General features: G+C 51.9%; 7 protein-coding genes across 7 annotated transcripts; 2 read left to right on the top strand and 5 right to left on the bottom strand.

Moving 5' to 3' along the window:
• Positions 1-1,753: 1,753 nt before the first annotated feature.
• Positions 1,754-2,107, bottom strand: F5Z01DRAFT_659191 (uncharacterized protein). The gene is made up of 2 exons (XM_046263755.1): positions 1,952-2,107; positions 1,754-1,901 (listed from the first exon to the last, which is right to left on the bottom strand). Exons 1-2 carry the CDS (start codon positions 2,025-2,027, stop codon positions 1,771-1,773), a joined length of 207 nt encoding a protein of 68 aa, XP_046117045.1. The 5' UTR covers positions 2,028-2,107; the 3' UTR covers positions 1,754-1,770.
• Positions 2,108-3,082: 975 nt separating this feature from the next.
• Positions 3,083-7,072, bottom strand: F5Z01DRAFT_744058 (ankyrin). The gene is made up of 15 exons (XM_046266911.1): positions 6,701-7,072; positions 5,866-6,634; positions 4,933-5,809; positions 4,786-4,902; positions 4,708-4,755; positions 4,656-4,680; positions 4,557-4,631; positions 4,346-4,523; positions 4,303-4,318; positions 4,163-4,266; positions 3,978-4,135; positions 3,923-3,950; positions 3,791-3,895; positions 3,584-3,765; positions 3,083-3,421 (listed from the first exon to the last, which is right to left on the bottom strand). Exons 1-15 carry the CDS (start codon positions 7,008-7,010, stop codon positions 3,183-3,185), a joined length of 3,231 nt encoding a protein of 1,076 aa, XP_046117046.1. The 5' UTR covers positions 7,011-7,072; the 3' UTR covers positions 3,083-3,182.
• Positions 7,073-7,492: 420 nt separating this feature from the next.
• F5Z01DRAFT_689255 (uncharacterized protein) lies at positions 7,493-8,435 on the top strand. The gene has a single exon (XM_046266071.1). It carries the CDS (start codon positions 7,526-7,528, stop codon positions 8,357-8,359), a length of 834 nt encoding a protein of 277 aa, XP_046117047.1. The 5' UTR covers positions 7,493-7,525; the 3' UTR covers positions 8,360-8,435.
• Positions 8,005-11,495, bottom strand: F5Z01DRAFT_689257 (uncharacterized protein; the record flags this gene model as incomplete). The annotated part of the gene is made up of 5 exons (XM_046266072.1): positions 8,005-9,046; positions 9,162-9,447; positions 9,500-10,633; positions 10,693-11,141; positions 11,238-11,495. The coding sequence occupies 5 exons, from the start codon at positions 11,493-11,495 to the stop codon at positions 8,426-8,428; spliced, it is 2,748 nt and encodes a 915-aa protein (XP_046117048.1). The 3' UTR covers positions 8,005-8,425.
• A 3,404-nt stretch (positions 11,496-14,899) lies between these two features.
• On the bottom strand, positions 14,900-16,299 carry F5Z01DRAFT_751546 (uncharacterized protein; the record flags this gene model as incomplete). The annotated part of the gene is made up of 3 exons (XM_046267053.1): positions 14,900-16,015; positions 16,070-16,163; positions 16,194-16,299. 3 exons carry the CDS (start codon positions 16,297-16,299, stop codon positions 14,983-14,985), a joined length of 1,233 nt encoding a protein of 410 aa, XP_046117049.1. The 3' UTR covers positions 14,900-14,982.
• A 1,944-nt stretch (positions 16,300-18,243) lies between these two features.
• On the bottom strand, positions 18,244-19,534 carry F5Z01DRAFT_689273 (uncharacterized protein; the record flags this gene model as incomplete). Its single annotated transcript, XM_046266073.1, has 3 exons — positions 18,244-18,676; positions 18,737-19,349; positions 19,414-19,534. The coding sequence occupies 3 exons, from the start codon at positions 19,532-19,534 to the stop codon at positions 18,244-18,246; spliced, it is 1,167 nt and encodes a 388-aa protein (XP_046117050.1).
• Positions 19,535-20,231: 697 nt separating this feature from the next.
• Positions 20,232-21,395, top strand: F5Z01DRAFT_659198 (uncharacterized protein). Its single transcript, XM_046263756.1, has one exon. It carries the CDS (start codon positions 20,245-20,247, stop codon positions 21,310-21,312), a length of 1,068 nt encoding a protein of 355 aa, XP_046117051.1. The 5' UTR covers positions 20,232-20,244; the 3' UTR covers positions 21,313-21,395.
• The last annotated feature ends 49 nt before the right edge of the window (positions 21,396-21,444 follow it).

The raw sequence follows: 21,444 nt of genomic DNA on the forward strand, positions 1-21,444 counted from the left end.
TCTGTGCGAACGATACCTTAAAATGCTGCTCGACTTCTACTACGAGGTTGTAGATAGGCTGGTACGTCCTCCCATGAACTTCTCCGTGCTTAACTACTTAGGGCAACGATGCAATAGAACTAACTCAGAGGTAGGGAAAAATAACGATATAGATTAATTAGTATTAAGGCTCTGTTTATGTATCGAGCACAGAAACCGAGGCGTGACGCATTGTCGACGTCGATTGATTGTTAAAACCTTGTAGCGAAAGATGATTGTCGGAAAGTTAGTGATAACTCGCTAAGTCTATCATAAGGAAAGTTTCTCTTTCGAGAATATAGCTTTGAAACATATCAAATACGCCTGTTGGGTGGGGTCTGTATCTCTGGTGTGGCTAGTCTAGGTAGGAATAGGTACCCTCATCTAATACTTTCTTAACCTGACACCCGTGCCCGATAAATATATGTTGAAGCTGCTTAGATATAGTAATGACAGCTATGATCCGTGCGCGCGGGCTAGAGATGTCTCTACGACGTAGATGTCTCCTACGACGTAGATAGAATTAGGACCCTAGGACTTATCTAAGACATACAGCGGTGTATCTTAGGCACTAACTTTTATTTACAGTATCACATGGGATATCATCGGCGTTTCCCTAAATCACTTCGCTAAATCATGCCACTATGAGGTAAGTATAATAGTAACCCCTCGTTTTGTAGCTTATCTAAAAGTCTCTCATGTGAGATAATTCTCTTCCTATGAAATCAAGTCTAGCGTACTATGACGGCAGAAACGGGTGAAATACGAACAAAACCTAAAACTCTCCACGCTTGCACCGAATACGAAAAAAAGGTTTAATAGTCGCGAGTCGACAACTAAAAAGCCCATTGCCCGAGAGCCTAATACTATTCTTCTGCGAGCTTACCTTGCCATCAACATTCCAATGGCATGGTACTCTCGGGCCCCGTTGCACAGCGTTCGTGTTGCTCGACTGGTTTTACAAGGTGCACACTTCATAATTATATTAAGCTAACTCAACATACCGTCGACCGCCCTCTGTTTTTGGAGAACATCGAAACGACTGTGGGTGTTGCCAATAGACCACAAGATCGGAGCTAACGGAACACCCTTTGGACAGATTCCTTCTACGAATGCTCACATGCTCATTCCCTGCTCGAGCTTCACATCGCACGATCTTCTTAATTGCATCACATGTATCATCAGTTATACGATTCAACCCATCGTGCTCTTCTATCTCCCTGTTTGACCCCTAATTGATTTGCATATAGTTACATATTGCTTTTGACCGAGGTCAGTTTCTGATTCGCACGATGGGGAAATGAAACGGGTGGTGGTGTTCGCGTCCAAAAGATTGGACGCGACGGCCTTGCCAATGCCGAGAGCCCCGGTCTGGACATAAGCGAAGCCCTGCTAGAGCCACTGACAGGTGGCTCTCTGGGCGGTTCAGGACTCGGCATGTTTTGACTAACAAACTCAGCTCCACGAAAACCAATAGCCTAATCAGACGCGAGAGTATCCGCTAATTCGGATATCTCAATTACTCAATTTCATACGTCCTTATCATTTAGAGTCCTAAGTTTCGTGTGATCGCATTCTCGCCTACTCGGAGATAAGTTACGGTAAATATCTAAGGCGCTATTTCGTAGACTAATTGCTAGTGTCCTCTCTTATTACATAATATATAGCAATAGCAATTGCTCGAGCCAACCCTAAGCTGCTCTTGCAGGCACTACTCAGTGCCACTATCCGAAGTGTGCCTTAAGGATTAACCTAAGTAATAAAATAACGCTTCCAATCTGACCGGTCGTGCCCGGGGAGGATGAGCGCAGCAGGCAAACCGCGTGCTATGCTTAGTGCGATTGCAGAACCAATGGCACCCGACCCGGCACCTGTGATAACAACTTTGCGACCTCTTAGCTTGGATCACTGCCAGTGTAGCGAGCGCACATACCGGCCTTGCCTTCAACTTTGCTTTTGAAAGCATCCACGACTTCATCGGCGGTGCTTGACCAGCTCCATCGAGTCATGCTTGCGGTATTAAAATGACAACAACTCAAAGGAGTAACTATAAGCTGCAGGGACGAGGCGATTTAAAAGGGAGAGTCTGATGCCATTGTATACAGACGAATTGAAGTTTTACGCTGTTCCTCTTTTATAGGCAAACTTTGAAAGTCAATAACAGCTTCATTACGTGTGTGCTCTAACAGGCTAGTGCCTATCTCCGTTTACGATCGTAACTCCGCACGAGCTGATTCCGTTTTGGTTAAGGAAGCTAAGATTCGCGTTAGTGCTGTTTACCTTCTTGCACTGTCTTTAGAATCACTCATTAGGTTAAACTCAATGATTTTCATCTTTCATTGGGGAAAAACACAAAGCCCAACGGTTGGGAGCGAAGAATGATATAATACAGATAAAGATAATAAATAATTAGAATTGTGTTAGTTTTGCAAAAGTGGCGTAACAGGAGCGGCTTCGTGCCTAATCAGATGAGACTTTAGGAAATGTCCTTTCCTAAAACCCGGTCTCCACGGCGGTTGATCCCCGCCCTCAATGCCCCTTAAGGCCATTAACACCTTTTATCGCCGCTCGCCCTTGACTATTGTTGCGCACTACGTAGTCCCCTAGCTATTCATACGCCTGTCCACGCCAAGATGCACTTTATAGCACAGCTTACGAGCGATAAGCACACCCCTTCGCTCCCGCCGCTACAGCTTAGTTCACCTCTGCGGCCCCTCAGGGTATAAGTATAGGCTGCTTTGATATACTCAATCGATTGGAGAGTGTGTGTGTAGAATAGTGACGTTAATCCTTAGAGGTCGTGAATTCCGAACTCGGAAGAGTTAACCTCAAGCAATAGAAGGCATTGCGCGGAAGTGAAGAAATCCCGTATTTTTCCACTAGGTATAGTCGTATGTGCAAGATGACACTATTGCTACAGGCTATGAACATGCTCTTCCCTTACGACTCGACTCAATAACAAAAAAACATACAACAGCTGGTATTCGCTAGTCGTCACCGACCTAACTACTAATCAGCCCCTCAGCGGCTTGACTATGGGAGAGCGGACGGGATCCCGTATTTTCCACTGGGTATGGTCGTATGTGACAGATGCTGTGGGAATTGAGATTATGAGTAAAGTTGTTGATCAGTAGGCCAACCCCCTTAATGTCGCGGAAGGACAACTACGGCCCGACGCCGCAGCCCTGTGCCGTCAACTGAGGCACTGAGAAATGCTGGAACTGCTGCTTGACCATCGTGGGCGGCCAAATCTCAAGGATCGAAGCTTGTTGACAGCAATCCATATCGCGGTCATCGGGCAGCACAGGGACATCGTGTCGGTGCTGCTCGAATACGGCGCCGGTCTCGAGGCCAAGGCGGTGCGGAGTAGGGCGACACGGAAACGCCCCTGATGAGAGCCATCCTGGCGAATCGAGAGAAGTAACGCAGGAATTGCTTGAGCACGGAGCACGCGTGGACAAATTGCCAGCTCTTCCGGGAGTCGTTTCCCTGAGGGGACCTACTGACCCGGTGGACGAGGAGGTGAAAGAGCTACTTAGACTCCCGGAGCAGGTCTTCCTCGGACGCTTCAAGCGTTCGTCGCGCTTCGTTAACCTATTCATGAAAAGCCTGGGCCTTTCCCACCGATTCCTCTTCGTTCTTGTAGTGATGTACCTCTGCCTTAGGTCTGGGTCGTTGAATCGCTGGGACAGATGAGGACGGCCCTTGGGCCTCCGAGGGACGGGTTGGTCCGGCATTGGTAAAGTCCTCTCGTCTCAGGTCTGGCAAATACGAGGCTGGTTGATCCGGCACGGACCGCTGATTATGCACTTTAAGTACCTGGCGAATCTGGCGCTCCAGCTCAGGGTCGGTATCTCTCCTATAGTATCCTCCTCGGCTGAGCCGCAGTAAAACGTCACGAGACGAAATGAATTCTTCCCAGCTCTTCCGTCCTGCAGGGAGAATGTTGGGATCCGCACCCAGGTCCAAAAGCAGATCCACGATAGGAAGCATGCCCTTCTCCGCGGCGTGGTACAGCGCAGTCCTCCTTCCAGAGTTCATGCCATTGATATTGTGACCTAATTTAACCAGAAGTTTGATCATGGGGACGTTGCCTATCACGACAGCTTGGCGAAGGCTCGTGACGGCCTGGCAACAGCGCGACTTTAAGAACGCTACGTTACCGGTATATTCCTGGGAATGGCCTTTCGGCCAACGACCCAACCAGTCCTCCGCAGTAAGGCCGCTTTCGTCGAATAGAGTCAGAGGCTCTGCAATGCAAGATTCTTCGAGCAGGATACGGACGGTGGCTAGATCTCGACTGTGGATGGCCAAATGAAGAACGGACCAGCCGTGGTCGTCCTGCTGAGAGGCAGTGGATCGTATGCGATCGTCTTCCAAGAGGCATTTGACGGCATAGAAGTGTCCCATGAATGCGGCGTGGTGTAGTGCAGTCCAGCCATGGGATGTTGACTTGAATGAGTCGGCTCCTCGCCGGAGAAGCAAGGCCACGGTGGAAGAATACCCTCCGTTTGCAGCACAGTGCAACGGTGACGTACCATAAAGACTGACAGCATGGGGGTTGGCCCCGGCGTCCAGCAACAAACGCACAATCTCCGTGTAGCCCTCCCCTGCTGCCCAATGTATCGCGGACCAACCGTCACGATCACGATGGTTCGGATCCTCTCCAAGATTGAGGAGAAGCCGAACAGTGCGAAGGTTGCCAGAAGCTGCCGCTTCTGCCAAAGGTCGAGTCCGCTGAGCATCTCGGGTATGAGATATGTCGACATGGTGTTCAACAAGCATTCGAGCAGTCGAATAATATCCCAAATTGGCCGCCCAATGGAGCGCAAACTTTCCATCGGCGCTGCTCGAATTGGCATCAGCACCATAGTGTAATAGTCTCTCGGTGATGTCTTTTTGCCCGGTAACTACAGCCCAGAGAAACGGGGAAAATCCAGAGGTGTCAGTGATATGTAAATCCGCACCGTGCTCGATCAAGACGTCGATGCACTCGATAAAGCCCATCTCCGCAGCGTAATGCAGGGGCGTTTGACCATGTTCGTCCCTACAATTCACTATTGCGCCACTCAGGATCAAGGACTTAACCATGCCCAGATTACTTGCCTGCACCACGTGGTGAAGCGTCGTCATCCCAAAGTCGTCCTTCTCCTCTAGGTCGACTAGGTCGCGTACTGTTGGCCTTGCAATGATATTCTCTTCACGGTGTCCCACCTTGCTATTCACAGCCTCAGTGTCACCGTCTTGGAAAGCGAGGTCCTCGTCGTCCAGTACGCTGTCCATGGATGAACGTGGAATTCCAGAAGCTTCTGATATCTGGTCACTATCGACGTTCGGCGCATTCTCGTCATCATCGCTGGGAAGCTTTTGCAGTGTAAGAAGAGCAATTTCCTTCATATGACCGGCGACATGTGACTGGAGAGCTTCACTCGAGAAGACAGCGCTCGATTCGACCTTATCCGGGGGTTGAAAATCGTCGCTAAAAGGACATTCCAGCACCTTATCGAGTACTGGCCTCCGTGCGGCGTTGCTGAGGGTCTTGGCGTGTGCTTCAGGCACGCTGTGCTCCTGGATAGAATGCTCCTGGTACTGGATCTCTTGATCAAAGATAATTGGATCGTGAGAAGGGGCTCTGCACTCCCATACATGCCCGTGGGCAGTCTGCATGTGGCCGAGCCAGGCTTTCGACGTTTCGAATGTGAGCGGACTCGTTCCCTGCCCGTCGTGACCTCCTTCCAGGCAGTGTGAAAATACACAAATAAAAGGCTCCAGGTCATTGATGACATGATTCCTGCTGCATATTAGCCACATGTCGCCATAACACGACAGCAGGAATACTCTGCTTACTGCCACAGTGATGACCTTGCAGTGTTCTTGAACTCGAGTATGACGCCGCAGTATGGACACTGCTGCCCCGGCGGTATGGGAGGGAACGACAACTTGCTGTTCACGAGAACAGAGTGAGCCCTGGGGGCCTCAGTTGTGGACTTGGCGTACAAGGCCGCAATGTCAGTTTGTCGAGCAGTAGTCGCGTTCGTTGCTGGCACTGGCAAAGGGGCCGGCATTCTGTTGGTCGTCGCAGGCTTTGGCAACGCGACAGGCGCAAACCGCACAGCCGGCGCATGACCGGTCATGTTGGGGTATGAAACAACGGCTGGAGCCGTTGTAGGGCTCTGAATACTCATATCAATGCGCCTTCGATGGGAGCGCTGATAACACAGCCGTCGAAGTCGCAACGCGTTGGCCTCGACTAATGCTGAGCGGGGCGCCTGCGGCGCCTCCGGGAATCGGAACTCAATATAGCATTTGGTGTAGAGACGCAACTCGTCTATGGCCCTGTTTGCCTCTTCGTCGTCTCTATACCTTTCGATCTTGCGAGCCCGGTTGGCTTTGGCGGACTTTCGAACGGCGTTGGATAAACGGAATAGCCGCGTCACTGTTCCGCCGATTGTCTCGTTAATCTTCGAAATATTCCCTTCTGCTGGATCGACATCACTCTCTGAATCGCTTGCGTCGTCGTCGTCAGCTCTCCTCGTGACTCCTGAGTTGCTATGTGCTGAAATGCGTTGTCTCTTTCTGCTCGAAATTTGTGGTGGTCGGTCGTCGATTGGCTTCACTATCATCGAGACTCTTATCAGCTTTGCTCCTCAACCTATCCGAATCCGGTGCGCAAGGTGCTCACAAGACAGCAAAGCATCGCATATAATATCCAGGAGCTGATGTATGATGTCCGTAGCTGTGGGACTGAATCGCAGTCTGTAGTCCAGCGAGACATTGAGCGGCCCGTAAACCTCCATGTTTGATGCCCACAGAGAGAAGCGTGCCAGCTGGTCGTCCATGATCGTCGGGTCTGGCACGAATTTTGGCATGCCCATGTACTTTTGGAAAAGAGACTGGCATTGTGTCGCATGCTCTGCGATGGTCGAGCCAAGATTATCTTGAAGAAAGACGTCTTCCAAAGACTCGCCCCCCGCACGCTCGAGACGCTCCATGGTGGGAAGGCGCGATGCGGACGATGGTGAGTCTTTTTGGGTGCCGCGAAGACACAGTGAGCCGATCCTGAGGTCTGACTGAAACGACGTTCAAGAGGTTGTTGGTAAGCAAATCGCGACTGGGGCTATGGAATTGTAGTAAACATTATGTGTCACGGGTGCTCCCGAGTTACTAGAGCTCCTGCCCCGCCTCATCCTTCTCGCGAAGGGTCACAGACAGAAGTAGCGGTACATGAGGTACAAGTACGGATACAAAGCGCCCTGGCCACTCGCAACCAGCGGCTTGCCGCTTGGCTGCTGTACCTGGCCAGATCACCATGCACGACTTGATTGGCCTAGAAGAATCGGGATGAGAAGACAGGGCCTACGGGGGGCTTGGAGTCTGGACCCAGGGCCCAGGGGCACTTGAGTGATTGTTTACACCCGGGGCAGTGCCGCCCCAGTCCCTTCTTCTGCTCCTCCGATCATTTCGCTCGGCCCTAGGGGAATGCCTGTGTAACCCGCATCTTCAAGCCATGCCTTTTACCAAGACATATTTTCTGTGTCCGACAACCGATTTCATATATCCACCGCCAAAGGGCCCCCTATGTCTCGGGTCTGTCATCCGCTCCACTTCAGCGCCGCAATACCCTCTGAACAGAGCGAGCGTAGTTCCCGTGGCTGATGCATTCCCACCTGTCGTGGAGACCGACTGGAAAAAGACTGTTTCAACCGAGAAAGGGCTCGGTGTGGGTGTCTATGCGCAATTCCTACAGCTGGCTACCGGTGGTGGACTAGCCCTCGGTCCCGAGGTGGACATTGAGCATTCGAACACAACGGCAGATACGTTTGCATTCGACACGGTGACGACACTGGCGTTTGAGCCGACCCAGGAGTACGTGGAAGAGGCTGTCAAGGCACCGGCCATCCAGGCATGGCTGAGAGAGCCCAGGCAAAAATTTGCCCTTGTCAGCGAGCTCTTCCTCGTCACGGGCATGAAGCTCGTCAAAGGCGCCAAGATCAAGTATTCGACTTCACAGAGCACGACGGCCAAGGGGAATCTTGGCATCGACGTGACCGCGCTGGGCACGACCTTTGGCCCGAAAGGCCACTGGACTGACACGAATGGTGATGCGACAGAGTTCAATCGCGAGTCAGAATTTGTGTTTGCGTTTTGCGTAAAGAGGCTCAAGTTTGGGCGGAGACTGAAGCTTGAAGAGTACAACAAGGGCGCCTTTATGACGATTAGCGGGAAGAAAGATGGTGATGGATGTGTTTTGGTCGAGGACGTGGATGGAGCTGATATCAAAACTGCTGAGATTGTCCCCGATGTGACTGAGAACGGCAACGTCTATTGCGTTCCCGCTTGAGCATGCTAAACGAATCTTGGACTACAACGGAGATACACATCAGTGACCATGTGAGATTTGACTCTGTTATTTGTACATGTTCCTTTTGATATCCTTGATTCTCTCGTATACCCTCTCCCTTGTCGAGCCGCTATCAAAGAGCATATGAGGCGTGATGTAGTCGTAGCCTACTCCCCGTCTCTGTTTGACCATGCTCTTGAAGACCGCATCCATGGAATTGTCTCTCTTCAGCCACGGTCCCAGTCTTTCATCTTCGGCAGCGATATGTTGATCCTGCTGCCGAACAAAAGACAGGACTGACGCGGCCAGGCCAGCGGCAATCGGCGTTGCGACTGATGTTCCCGTCATAACTCTGACAGTCTGATCGTGTCCATCTATGCCAGCCGGCCAGTGAGAAGAGACATCCTCCCCCAGTAGACTGAAGTTGACGTCCGTTTCGCTTGCTGTGGGGTTAAACTGAGAGGGATTGCCATTTCCATCGGTTGAGTGTATACAAAAGACGCTGCGATGCTGAGCTGGAAAAGCTCTGCCAAGATTTGCTCCATCGTTCGATGCTGCCGCGAACAACAACGTCCGCTTATTCACTGCATTCGATATAGCTGTGTTTATGGGCTCGTGATCTTCGCGAATACCGAATGACATGGATATAATGTCCACTTTCCATTGGTCAACTGCATGATCGATGGCCTGCACAGGTCATTAGCTGGGTCTAAGAAGTCTGTTCTGGTCAGGACAGTCTTGCCTTCGCAATGTCCTCGTAGGTAGTGGGATTCAGAGTTTGTCGTCGCGCAATTCTAGCGACATAGATTTCAGCGCTTGGGGCGACTTTGAGAAGGAGGCCAAGGGCATGAGTGCCGTGCCCAATCTCGTCTTGAATTTCATGCGGTCTTGTTCCATGGACAAAACTTCGCGTTTCCTTGACTCGCGGTTTGGCTAACTGTTGATCCTCGATCAGGAATGGATTTTCAGGGTCGAGTCCGGAGTCTAGGATCGCTATTCGCACTGGTTCAGCAAGGCCGAGAACAGGGTCGACATAGGGCCAGATCGAGGACAGCAGCTTGTCCATCCATTGTTGCGACAGTGGATTCCTGGCAGTTCATTAATACGTTCAAATCTTATAGACAAAGGGAGAGACCTCACTCTTGTTCAGGGCCCGTCTGGTGGCTTGCATCAAAAAAGTACAGGCTCTTCTCTGAAGGCTCGGCGAGGTATCCAGGGGCTTGCGGTCTCAGAGACGTTTGTGCCGACATCCCTAGCACGACATCTGAGTGGACGGATGCGTTGATTACGGGCGCGGCATCAGACATTAAACGATGCGGAATGGCCCTTGCCGTATAGTTTGCATCAGAGGAATCGACATTGCCCGTACGATGGCGGACAACGTCTCGACCGACAGAGCCCCAACATGATTCATTCTGTCGAGAATTGAAGGAACCCAAGTCCTCTAATCGAATATTCCAAGTCTTGAAGATCTCGGCCTCCAGTCGTTCGACGACGCTTTGATAGAAGAGACGCTGAACGCTAACATCCTCGAAGCCAGCACTCTCACCAAGGGGAAGGTACTCCGCATAAAGGCATGCTTTCGTAGCTAGATAGTAATCCACGCCAGCGTCAGCTTCCAAAGCGTCAAGCTTTTCGAGACAGGTATAGAAATCATCATTAACATTCCTGGCGGCATGCGGGCTCTGCAACTTCTTTGCCATCAGCTCCACGGGAGTGCAATAGTGAAGCTCACACAAGAGTATGCCTAGCGCTAGCACACTGGCATTGGGATGAACCATGTGTTTCGAGGCGCGAGAACTGTCTTCGGTGTCTGCATGGCGGGCTGGGATGGTTGGAACGTGCTCTAGAACCAGGAAAGGTTTCGTGATATTGGGTAGTTCTCCATCCTGCCGTGGCTCAAAAAACTGGATCATGAAGTGGTTGAAGGAGAACTCCAGCCACGGTGTCTCCAAGAAGGGAAGAAGTGCCGAAGCCAGTGTAACAGCCAGGATTCGCTTCCCCTTGAGCGGCAGTACCGATTCACCACGAAGTAACTCTTGCTGACGACTGAATAATGCTGACAAGGATACTGTTCGAGACATTCGGTCACTACCAAATGTCCTTGGTTGCGGGCGAAGTCTCTGAAATGTTCCATGCTCGAGAACGAAATGCAAGCAAGTTCGCTGGCCGAGAGACTCTGTGATGCTTTGGCATATGTGGGCAAGATCGGGCGGGCTTCTCATTGTACACATAGGCTCAGATGAGTGCCTTGATGTGCTGTTCTGCAGGTCTCTACACCGGTAGCGTTAGCGAACATATACGAGTGGTCGCACAAAACGCTGAGAGCTTACTTGACCGTGATCTTCGCTTCTTGCAATGTATTTGCAGGTATAGACCGCACGCCGAAGAATACTTCGAAACTCGCTACCGCCTCGAGACCTTTATTGTGTTGTGGCAGCGCCAGTCTCACGCTCAATCCTGAGCACTTCTGGCAAACGCAAACCCACTGTCTTCGCAACGCATTGTCCAAGGAAACTAAATGTCTCCTCATCAGCACGGCGAAGTCGGCATCGGGGTCGTCGAGATTGGATCCATGATATGGCTCCTCATGAGGCAGGACTCGGCGCTTCTTTCTCTCCTGTTCCAAATGCGAAAGTTCCTGAATCGCATTATCGCACTCTCTTCCTCGTTTGCTAATGCGGATGGCAGTGTCTGGGTCGGTATGCAGACCGCGAGTTGGATTCTCGATTATGCCGCGAAGCTTCGGATACCGCTCATACCCAGGTGGTTGGGAGCTCTGCTCCCCAAATTGTCGTCAGTACTTAGTAGGCGGGAAGTGAGAGGGCAGCAGGCTGGAAGATTGGAGCTTGCTGCACTTCCAGGATTTATTACGTACGGTATCTATATCTCGATCGGAGTCGTCTTGAACAAGACGTTCAAATGCGCTTAGAGTCCGTCTGACTCTCTCGCCGCTCTCTGGGCCAGCTTCGCAAAGATCATCGGCTTGTAGCGATGCTGTATATGCGTCCATCCGTAGCCAGCCCTCGCGTTCTCGTGATCTCAGTGACGTCGATGCCGATCTTTGCGGTCGTTTTCGAGCGAACAATTCAAGCACAAATTGCAGCAGGCTTTGGGAACCTGTGTCGTCGTCCATAGCTGTGCATCCGAGATGCTGAGTCTGAGGAAATCATGGGAAACCTTTGGCTGGAAGAGCATTGCTGGATCAGGCTGTGTCGGACCAGGCTCTGTGGCGCACATTCACAGCCAGAACCTCAGGAAAGATTGGCGCGCTTGGCTTGAGCAAATCACCATCGTTCCCCATGGACAATACTTGCGCACATCCTATCAACTACTTCTGCGGCACAGCACAGGTCACATGCATGGTCGCAGACTCCAGTCGCAGTCGCCCCTCCGTCTAAAACCCGAGGCAGCCGCTGGGAGACTTGATATCTTCACATTGCCTCGACTGTCAAGTACACATTTGATGCTTCGAAAACCGCCATCAATGGACACTTGTCCACAGATGAGCGCATGCCATTGTTACAGATGCGCGACACAAAGCCGGTCCTCAATGTCTTCAAAGTTGAGGCGGCTGTAGCAGGATCAAGTGTCCCAGTGTCTGCTTGCATGGGCGCAGACACGACTGCATACAGTACACGCCACGTCGCCACCCCAGTCCTGCGGCTGCGCAGTTAATGGAAATGATAAGCAGTATCGGAGTCTCGGAGACTGCAAAGAAGGTAAAGGTACCGATAAATAAGTGACTGTACATGGGTGACTGCTCTTTGCTCTTTCTATTAAAATACCCTGTAAATGCTGCATAGGTTCGACACTCCTAGAATGTTATAAAGTACTTCATGAAGCAGGCTATTTACGGGCCTATGGAGTCGGATTAAGGGGTGCTGGCAAATGTTAAGCATGTAATATTAATATATATGTCTACTAATATAAAGTTATTTTCTAGCGTAGCCAATTGCTATACTATTATATCGGTCACTAGAGGCTGGCCTAGCCTCGAGAAAATCTCAGTTCACTTAAGTAGCTATAGTCGTTAAAATCGAGCATAGTACTAGAGCTATATACTTTATCCCCTACTTAGCTAAATCTCGACGTCGAGTCGTATGTCGACCGGCTGTGTACTGTCTGAGGACGTGATGTGGCATTGAAGTGATTGAAACATGAATCTAGCGTCCTTGGAGATATACTAAGACACGCCACAAGAAGGACCCTTATGAGAATTACAGGGTTAAGCGGTGTGAAGTGGGCCGCTCGGAGCCTTTTCCTTAATAGTCTTATACAGAGAGGCTTGCTTGAGGAGCCTTGTGAGATGGACATAGGCGGCCTGCCCCCTATAGCCTGGGTAGAGTAGAAGGCTTTCGTCCATGCGACTTTGCGGGACAGAACTCTAGGACTATGTGTACGGAGCTTGAGAGATCAGCTTGATATCCTTGGTAAGATTAAGCTTCGATTAGACACATTTTCACCACCACTATGTAAAGTATGTACGGCAACTCGGAAACATCTACATGAAAAGGGCGGCGGCCGCGACAGCGCAAACAGCAACGAGAGAGCTGCCCATCTTGACACTGCCGCTGGCGGGGCAGTGGGGTCCAGGGCAGACGACAGATGTAGGCGCAGCGGGTGTCTGCGTGGCCACATCAGAGGGCACGAGGGCCGTGGCCGTGCTGAAGCCGCTGATCGAAGTGTTGGCTTTGTCGACGACGGACGGCGTGGTGGCCGCAGCGGGCACAGAGACGTCGGCAGAGATGGTAATGACGGGCGACTCACCCGGGACGATGACAGCGGAGGATAACTCAACGGGCGTCCCGGGAACAGAGTCGGATCCAGAAGCAGACGGAACAGAGTAAGTCTCCGGGACAGCAGAGGCGGTGGGAACAGCGGGTGTGCCGTCCTCCCCTGGGCAGTACGTCGTGGTGATGACCTTTGTCGTAACGCCGCCCACAGTGCAGTCGTCGACGTAGACGGGGCAGGAGGTGATGGTGTAGGTGGACGTCAGGACGGTGGCGATTGTCTCGTGGTCCTGGGGGACGCTGGGAGCTGCTGTCGTTTCCACGGGAGCGGTCCCAGTGTGAGTGGCCGTGACGGGGCAGACGGTTGTGTAGAGAGGGATGGTCTCTGTGACGACGTGCGTACCGACAGGGCAGTTTGTGACCTCGGGCGGGCAGCTCGTGACGGTGTGGATGGTGGTGGTGAAGACGGTCGAGGTGGTCATCTCGACCGACGTGGTCATGGCGGGTGCCGTCTGGGACAGAGTCGTGGTGCCTGACGCTGTCGACGCAGGCTGGGTCCGGGTGGTGGCTTGTGTGGGAGTTCCAATGGGCGTGGACACCTCGGTGGAGGTGGACTGCTCAGGAGATGTAGTGTCAGACACGGAGGGGGTAGCAGTGACCGACACCGTGGGCGTGGTAGACACAGTGGGAGACGTCGAACCCGTTGGCGTAGTGAGCTGAGTAGATGAGCTCACGGGCGTGCTGGTAGGCGACACAGGCGTGGACGCCGGAGAGCTCACAGGCGAAGGCGTAGGCGTCTCGATGGGACACAGGTTGATGCCCGTGAACTGATCAGCATCCTCCAGCTGGAAGAGTCGGGTGGCCGCGGCACCATTGACTCCCAGCAAGAGGGCGACAGCAAGGCGTGTGACTGAGAGAGCCATGGTCTGCGTGTCAAGGTGAGAAGACGTGTAAATGTAAACGAGTGTGGTGAGCAACAGAAAGGCTCGGGATAGCAGCGACTACTCTACACTCGAGGGACAAGTATCGCGAGATGCCTCAAAGGATCACACAAAAATCCCCACGAGGAGGGCGTCTGGGTGTTTTATTCCGCACGAGCGCGCACACTCCCGGAAAATGAAAGCAGCGTCTCGACTCTCGAGCATGGTACATGTAAGTACGGACAGCCATGCCCTGGCGAGTCGTGGCGCCACGTCCAGGTTGGGAGATGCGTCTCCGGGTCCAGCACGAGGAGATTAACTATTGCTGCCGGAGACGAGACTATTTAGTTTTGACAGACCCCTGTCCTTTTACTCGATTCATTCAGCCCTGATCACCGCAAGATCAACGCAGTGACATGTCACATGCGGGTTCCCGCTGGCGCAATTGGCGAGGATCCACCTCAACTCTCGCGGCTCCCGGCGATTTCTTTTCCCCTTTGTCAAGAATAGCCGCGTGCAAAAGGAACATGTAATCTTCCCAGACACGAGTGGAAACAGATGCAGCCGAGACGGTGGTCGTTTGGTCGTTTGCCGGAGCACCGCCTCCGTTTAGCTGGCTGCCATGCCGAGCTAGCGACGACTATCGAAAGCAGGCCAGCGTGCCTGCACGCTTTTATTTTTGTTGGCTCCTTTCTCATGTTTTGCCCTGTCAAGGCTACGAAGCGCACAAGGCCCATCTTGGCATGTTCCGCGTGCGGCATGTCCGTGTTGGCGGACAGAACAGCGTGTATGTGATTCATTCAATGGGATAGGCCATCTGATCATTCACGCGGCGACATGGAGAGACATTCGAGAAGAACGTATTCGATTATGTGTTCCAGCCAGTAGTCCAACCAGAAGTATCCAGTCCGATACCTCCGCCACCCAGTCTACATACGCTGGCTTGTCCGCGCCGGCTGTCTGTCTTGGTCTAGGCACGAACTGCCGTGACTGTGAGGCGTCTGGGGGCCGCGCAACTCTCAGATGGTGCCCGGCCCGGCTTGGGGATGAAGATGGGATAATTATTGCATATCCATAGCTCACTCATTTCTGCTGAGTCGAGGCTGGAGCGGCAAGTGAGCTGATCCGAGGAATCCAGGCCACAGCTGAGCTTTTCCGATATGCCGCTTCCTTCGGCACTGGACTGAGTCAAGACCCCAACTTCCTTATAGCTAACTCTTACGCCGTAGTCGACGAGCCATAGAGTGTACTGGAATGTAGGCGCGGGCCCGCTATCCACGTCTATGGATCCGTCTGCACCATTGAGGACAAAGCGCGTTGGGGACGTCGTCGAAGCGATAAACAAAGGAGCCGCATCTTGATAGTCTTGGCTCAGGCTTGCGTCCAGGTACTGGCCGTTGCCGACACTGAGATAGGCCGTCACGGTGGGAGCCGCGGGCGGAGCGACCGTCGTGGTGGTGTAAAACGTCTCGGTGACCGTCGTGGTGGCGACAGTCGTCACTACAGTGTCGGTTCCCAGGATATTGCTCTGGGTCACGGTAGCGCCCATCATTGTGACCGAGATGACCTCAGGGTCGGGCGTGACGGCGCCCTCCTGAACCGTGGTGGTCATCGTGACCGTGTACGGCGTCGTAATCTCGGTCACGGTGCTCGTCGACATAGGCGCCGGGGCCGTGCTGGTGGAGGGCACAAAGCCCACGCAGCTGCACGCCGACGAGTACTCGTAAACATCGGTGCAGGCTGACGCGTAGTGAGGAATGGCGTAGTCCTCATCGTCCGCGAAACGTCGAGAGATGACGGCCGACGTCTCCGTGACGGTATACGTCTCCGCCTCGGTGACTGTATCAGTCACGGAAAACGGCTCCGTCACATAGTAGTTGACGGTAGCAGTCGCAGTCACGGGGATAGTGGTGATGACGATGCCCAAGACTGTGGAGGAGGGGACGGTGACTCGGAAAGTCTCTGTGGGAATGACGGTGACTGTTGTCGTCGCGACCTCCAACCTACAGCAGCGTCAGCAGTCGTTCATCATGGCCAAGCGTAGTCAGGACCCTTACTCGGAACTAGGCGTCTCCACGACGATCAGGTAGTCGCCGCAGTCTTCCTGGATGATGGCTGGCCGTGTCAGCTGATGTACGTACGCATCGGTGACTTGGAGAGGAGTGGTAAGTGAGAACGTACAGTCCATGCACTCGTCTTGCCGGCAGTTCTTGCAAGGCGGCGCCAGAGCCGCATGCGCGCCAGACAGGCCGCTGGCCAGCAACGCCAGGGTCGCAAAGGACTTCATGGTGATGGTCGACTTGCTAATTCAACGGTGGACAAACGAGTGGACGGCCCGTAGACGAGACGGCAGAGGACCTGGAGAGTGCGAGGCTCGATGTGCGTCCGCTGCCCATCGCGCGAGCAGACACATGGCTTATACCGAATCCCCCTCTCCCCTCTCAGCAACGCTTTCCAAGTTAGCCCTCGCGAGTCGCATCCAGCGGCCTCATGATTGCTGATCCACCGTGCAATTTGGCGTCCGGAGCTGAAAGACATGGGTGGGCAAGCCACATGGCCAAAGGTCGAGGAGCCGTCGCTCCAGGTCCCTGACATGGACAGAGTCAATAGCGCCAGACCTCCTCCCACCACTCGCGATGCGAGGTGATCAGCAAGATCTGGATCAGGGGTTCCAGAATCCAGAATCCAGATCCACGGACCGCGTTCTACTAGCTAAGCCGCTAACTTAAAGAATGCCCCGAGACCCTTGTCCCCTGTGGCTGCACGCGCTACCCGGAAATCGGGGCCCCCCATTGGCTGAATAAGCTAACGAGAACAAGAGAGAAAAATCTGAGTCATGTAGCTCATGCTGGGTCGGGGTTTGGGTCTTGAGATGCAAGTTAGATCGGCATAGGGTAGGTGAGGACAATACATGCGGCTACCCTATAGCCTGGCAGATAGTGGACTGCATTAGCTATATTCGGGTATTATGAGATGATTATCTAGGACAGGTACTAGATAAAGCTTCAAGTGTCATGTTCTATTTATAGAGCTACACTGAATTTGTCTTCATATCTGGGTCTTGCCGTGGAGTGATCCTGCTGGAGTCCAAGGAAGTGTATTTGTAGAATACTATTCAATTTAGGGCCTCCGATTGAATTCAAGCGCAACGGTATCAGCTATATGCGTTTCGGTTATGATCATTGCTCACTTGTCTGTGTTCAAGTTATAAGAAGCTGGAACCTTTTCAAATATCCCTCAGCGCTATCAATGATTGGTATCTGTGCCCTAGTCACAGATTACGCCACGCCTGCTCACAGCTTACATGCAAGGGCCAGCTTAGGCCAACTATTCTGCGTAAATATTAAAAGGAACTGGAGGTAAGTAGCCCACAGAATAACAGCTTGTCTTGCCCCAAGATGAACACTATATATTATCCCCACGTGCTTCCATTAGCCCCTCTGGCCACCTTTCTTCCCCAAGTACTCCTTTGACCATGTGATTAAACCACCCTCATGTCCGCCCACATTTTCCTTCTTGGGCCACGGCCACCAGCTGTCCAGATTGCTCTCTGTCCAACGGAGACCTTGTCGCATCAGCCATGGTACATCTCTGACGTGGAGCTCGAGAATGGCTTGCCAGCTGTCGTTACGGTTCTCCACGTGCTGCATGAATGCCTTGAGGACGTTGCAACTGGTGAAGTGCAAAGACTCGCATTTCGGCTTGCCTCTGTAAGGGGAAGTCAAGCGTGTCTCTCGTATTGTTGAAGGGAGAGCTTCATGTTTGCCACGAGGCTTGGGTTCGGCTTCAAAAACATGGCAACGCTGTCGGCTGTAGCGCGTGGTATCCCCAGAAGTATGGCAACGCACCACATTGTAAATATGTCAATATGCGAACTGTGTCTGAAAATATCAGTTGGCCGGGCTTATATCGCTAAAATCGAGTCATCAGGTGGTCTCGATTCCTCAATGTCTGGCTGTCTGCCTTGCTGCGGTCACGGTCCTGAGTCCTCATGGACTCTCTCCAGACTCACAGCTGGCATATTGCTCACTCCCTCTTCTCCATCGCCCCAAGATTTTCCTACCTCCAAGGCAAATCAATAATTTCTTCTTTCAACTTTACAGGCCCCGTCAATTCGTCTCAAGTTAGAAAACACAAACCGTGATGGAGAACATGGAGGCACAGCGCCCTAAAACGACATATGAAATACCCGTTTATAGTTAGAAGCGTAAGGCAGTAGTCTCGATGCATATCATCTCACACTAATATCCACTAGTAGATCAAATGCCCTGTCGCTTTCATCACTCAAGTCTGTCCTCCCAGGGGGCAGTAGCTTTCTCAGTCTCTGCGCTTCGCTTCTTGCCTCCGACGCCTCTTTGCCATACTTTTCGGGGTCCATGAGGTACGCTTTCATCAATAAATGAGAAAAGCGCGCCCGTGCGCCTGGTGGCATCTTATACAACCTGGCAATGGCGACTGCCTTCTTTGCCTCATCGACTGCCACCTCTTGTACATTCTGAAGTATCGCAACAGATGAAGCTCTGTAAGAAACAATGCCACTGGCCCAGCTAATGGATGCAACCCCCCCTGATTTACTCAGGGTTGCCCTGGCAAGAGCTACTTGCTCACTAGCGGCGTCATATCGACCCCATCTTATGTACAGATTCGCTTTGCTATGGTGGGCACTGCGCAGTATAGTTAACATGGAATACTGGAACGGTGGCTTGGGGGCCTCGGGAACTTACAATGCTAGCGAGTACCAGCTTTCGAAAATAGTAGCCTGAGAACAAGCTTGGTCTAGTAGTTTCTCTGACTCTTCGTAGTCTTGAACGGAGAAAAGATTGCGCGAAAAGTTGAGGTTGTTTTGACAGAGCAGCCGAGTGTGTAATTCGTCCTGGGTTCCTTCTAGGATTGTGCGTGACTTCTGCAACCAGCCCTTGGCCTCAGCATGGCGGCCGACTGAATCGCATGCTATGGCGATGTAATTATAACAGTTGGTGAGTTCCAATTCTTGTGGAATACGCAAGCCAACCCTGATGGCGAGACTCTTTTTCCCCTGCTGCTCCGCTGACTCAAAGTCACCCTCGAATCTGAGGTCTCGGATGCAGAGCAGAAGAAGGATATCGGATTCGAGAAGAGGAGTTTTGAGGTTATCAGGTAGCGTGAAATATGCCTCCTGGCCGGTACCGATAACGAGAGACATGATGCCAGCTGTATCATTATCATGCACAAACCATGCGCAATCAGCCATGAGGTTGCCGAAATCCACAGTTGGTTTCAAGGGATCTGGCTCTCGTTGTGAGTCTCTCCAGCTTCTCGCCAGGGAAGCGATGTGGTCGAGGTAATGAGCCCCTTCTTCTGGAGTCCTTGTTTATAAGGTTTCCACGACTCGGGAACTTATCAAGTAGCAGTCGCACTGCACCATCGAAGCCTTCCTGGTTCTCGTATGTTGTTGCCCGCGACAAGCACTCCGCCTGGACGGGACGATGCAGCGAGAAACGGCCCGAACTCAAATCGTGGACCTGCTCCTCGGGAAGCTTCATCTTGATGGTGAAAAAGGAAGCTAAGTGCTCTTGCGCAATTTCTAGCTCTTAAATACCAAGGTATTCGGGCGTCAGAAAGAGTAAAGATGAGTGTACCTTGGGTAAGGGCGGATCAACTTGTTCGACTGTGCAAAAAGGCAAAAGATGGATCGGTTTATCTTCTGCGGGGCAACCACACCTTAGTCCGCAGCCATCATCTACATATATGTGAATCCATGGTCTGCAGGCTGCTTGAGGAGGTGTGTGACACCAGTGGGACCGGGTGGTGTATGACGAGACTGGCATGCCAGCGCGGCTGGTGCTCGTCTTGTGGTTGCACTGTTGTAATTGTTGATGTTAGAAACCCATTTCGTAGTGAGACCCCGCATATGTGCCCTGGACGAACTTAAAGCGAAGATCATTAATTTAGAGCTAATAGATTCGTAATCTATTTCTGAACCGTGGACTTCCGTAAGAATATAGGACGTAGCTTAGAAATCACTAGCTGAAAGTTTAGATAGATTCGCGACGAAGAGCTTTTGAAATAGGAGAATAAGGTGAGGATAAATATCTAGCTCCGACTATCTAACATGAAATTCGGAGCACGGCCCTTAGAGGCCTACGTACTCCGTACTTATACATCCGACCATGCTTTGTTAGAAAAAACCCCATATGAGCGGAACGATTGGTTTGTTTTGCCGCCGTGTTCTGGTTGGTCAACTTGGTCAACCATGGCGGCACGAGCCATTCCCGATTGCGACCCCAGACTTCATAATCCCTCAAACACAATGAGTGCGACATCGGAAGACTCATCACCGGCTTCACCAGCCTGGAACGTCATTGAATTCACTTCCAGTGAAAATGACACACATTCTGAGTTAGTAGTCATGTGTGCCTACCGACGGTTTATTGTCACCCTTTCTGCAGACAACTTCTCCCGATCATCAGCCTTGAGAAAGAAATATATCTTTTTCCTAGAAGTTGCCGAAAACTACGAAGTAGACGGATATACAATCGACGATTTCCATGATTGGATTGTTGAGCCACTTCTCCCGATCTTTCGAGAGCTACCAGAGATTGTCACGGACCGAACGCTTCAAGACTTCCTTTTCCCAGAAACTTATACTTACACACTGGACGCCGAAGGGGACAAATTGGCTGCCACGCCACTTGAAAGGAAGGATGTCACAGAACCAATATTCGGTATCCATTTATCTGATGACATTTGCGGACTCTGGCCTTTGTTTGAGCCATGCCAAGTTCATCTACGCACAGAGACCAAGCTTCCTGGGCCACACTCGAATACTCCTTCTCAAGTCCAGCTCCCTGATGGATCTATCGCTTTTCCAAAACTTATCAGGTCTGGGGACAAGAGTTCGCTCATGAATGAGATTGACACATATGAAAGGATACAGGCCGCCGGCCTCAACGAGACACTGCACATTCCACGTCTGCTTGGCTTAGCGCCGGGTGATCACGGCCAAGTCTTCGCGTTGCTCTTGTCATACATTCCTTGCGGTCGCAAAACTCTGCTATGTGCTTCGAAGCAAGGTACTTCGACATGCCTCAAGCAAAAGTGGATCCGTCAGATCACCAATGCTGTTGATCAACTACACAGAGCCGGAATTGTCTGGGGCGACGCCAAGCCAGATAATATCCTCGTCGATGGCAATGAGAACGCCTGGTTGATCGACTTCGGCGGAGGATACACGGAAGGTTGGGTGCCTCGAGAATTGAGAGGGTCAATACAAGGTGATTCCAAGGGCCTTGAGAAGATCATTCAGTTTCTCAGTGCTTGACGGACGAGGGTTGATAAAGTGATTATACTCGAAGATCAATGCAAAGTTTGTCTTTGATCTTGTCACGGTGCATCTGACGGCAGGATGACGCGCTAGTCGCGACGCTCCATGGTACAAGTTCTCGAATGCAGG

This window comes from Emericellopsis atlantica (genome assembly GCF_019669845.1).
Source record: "Emericellopsis atlantica unplaced genomic scaffold F5Z01scaffold_18, whole genome shotgun sequence".
Lineage (NCBI taxonomy): Eukaryota > Fungi > Ascomycota > Sordariomycetes > Hypocreales > Bionectriaceae > Emericellopsis > Emericellopsis atlantica.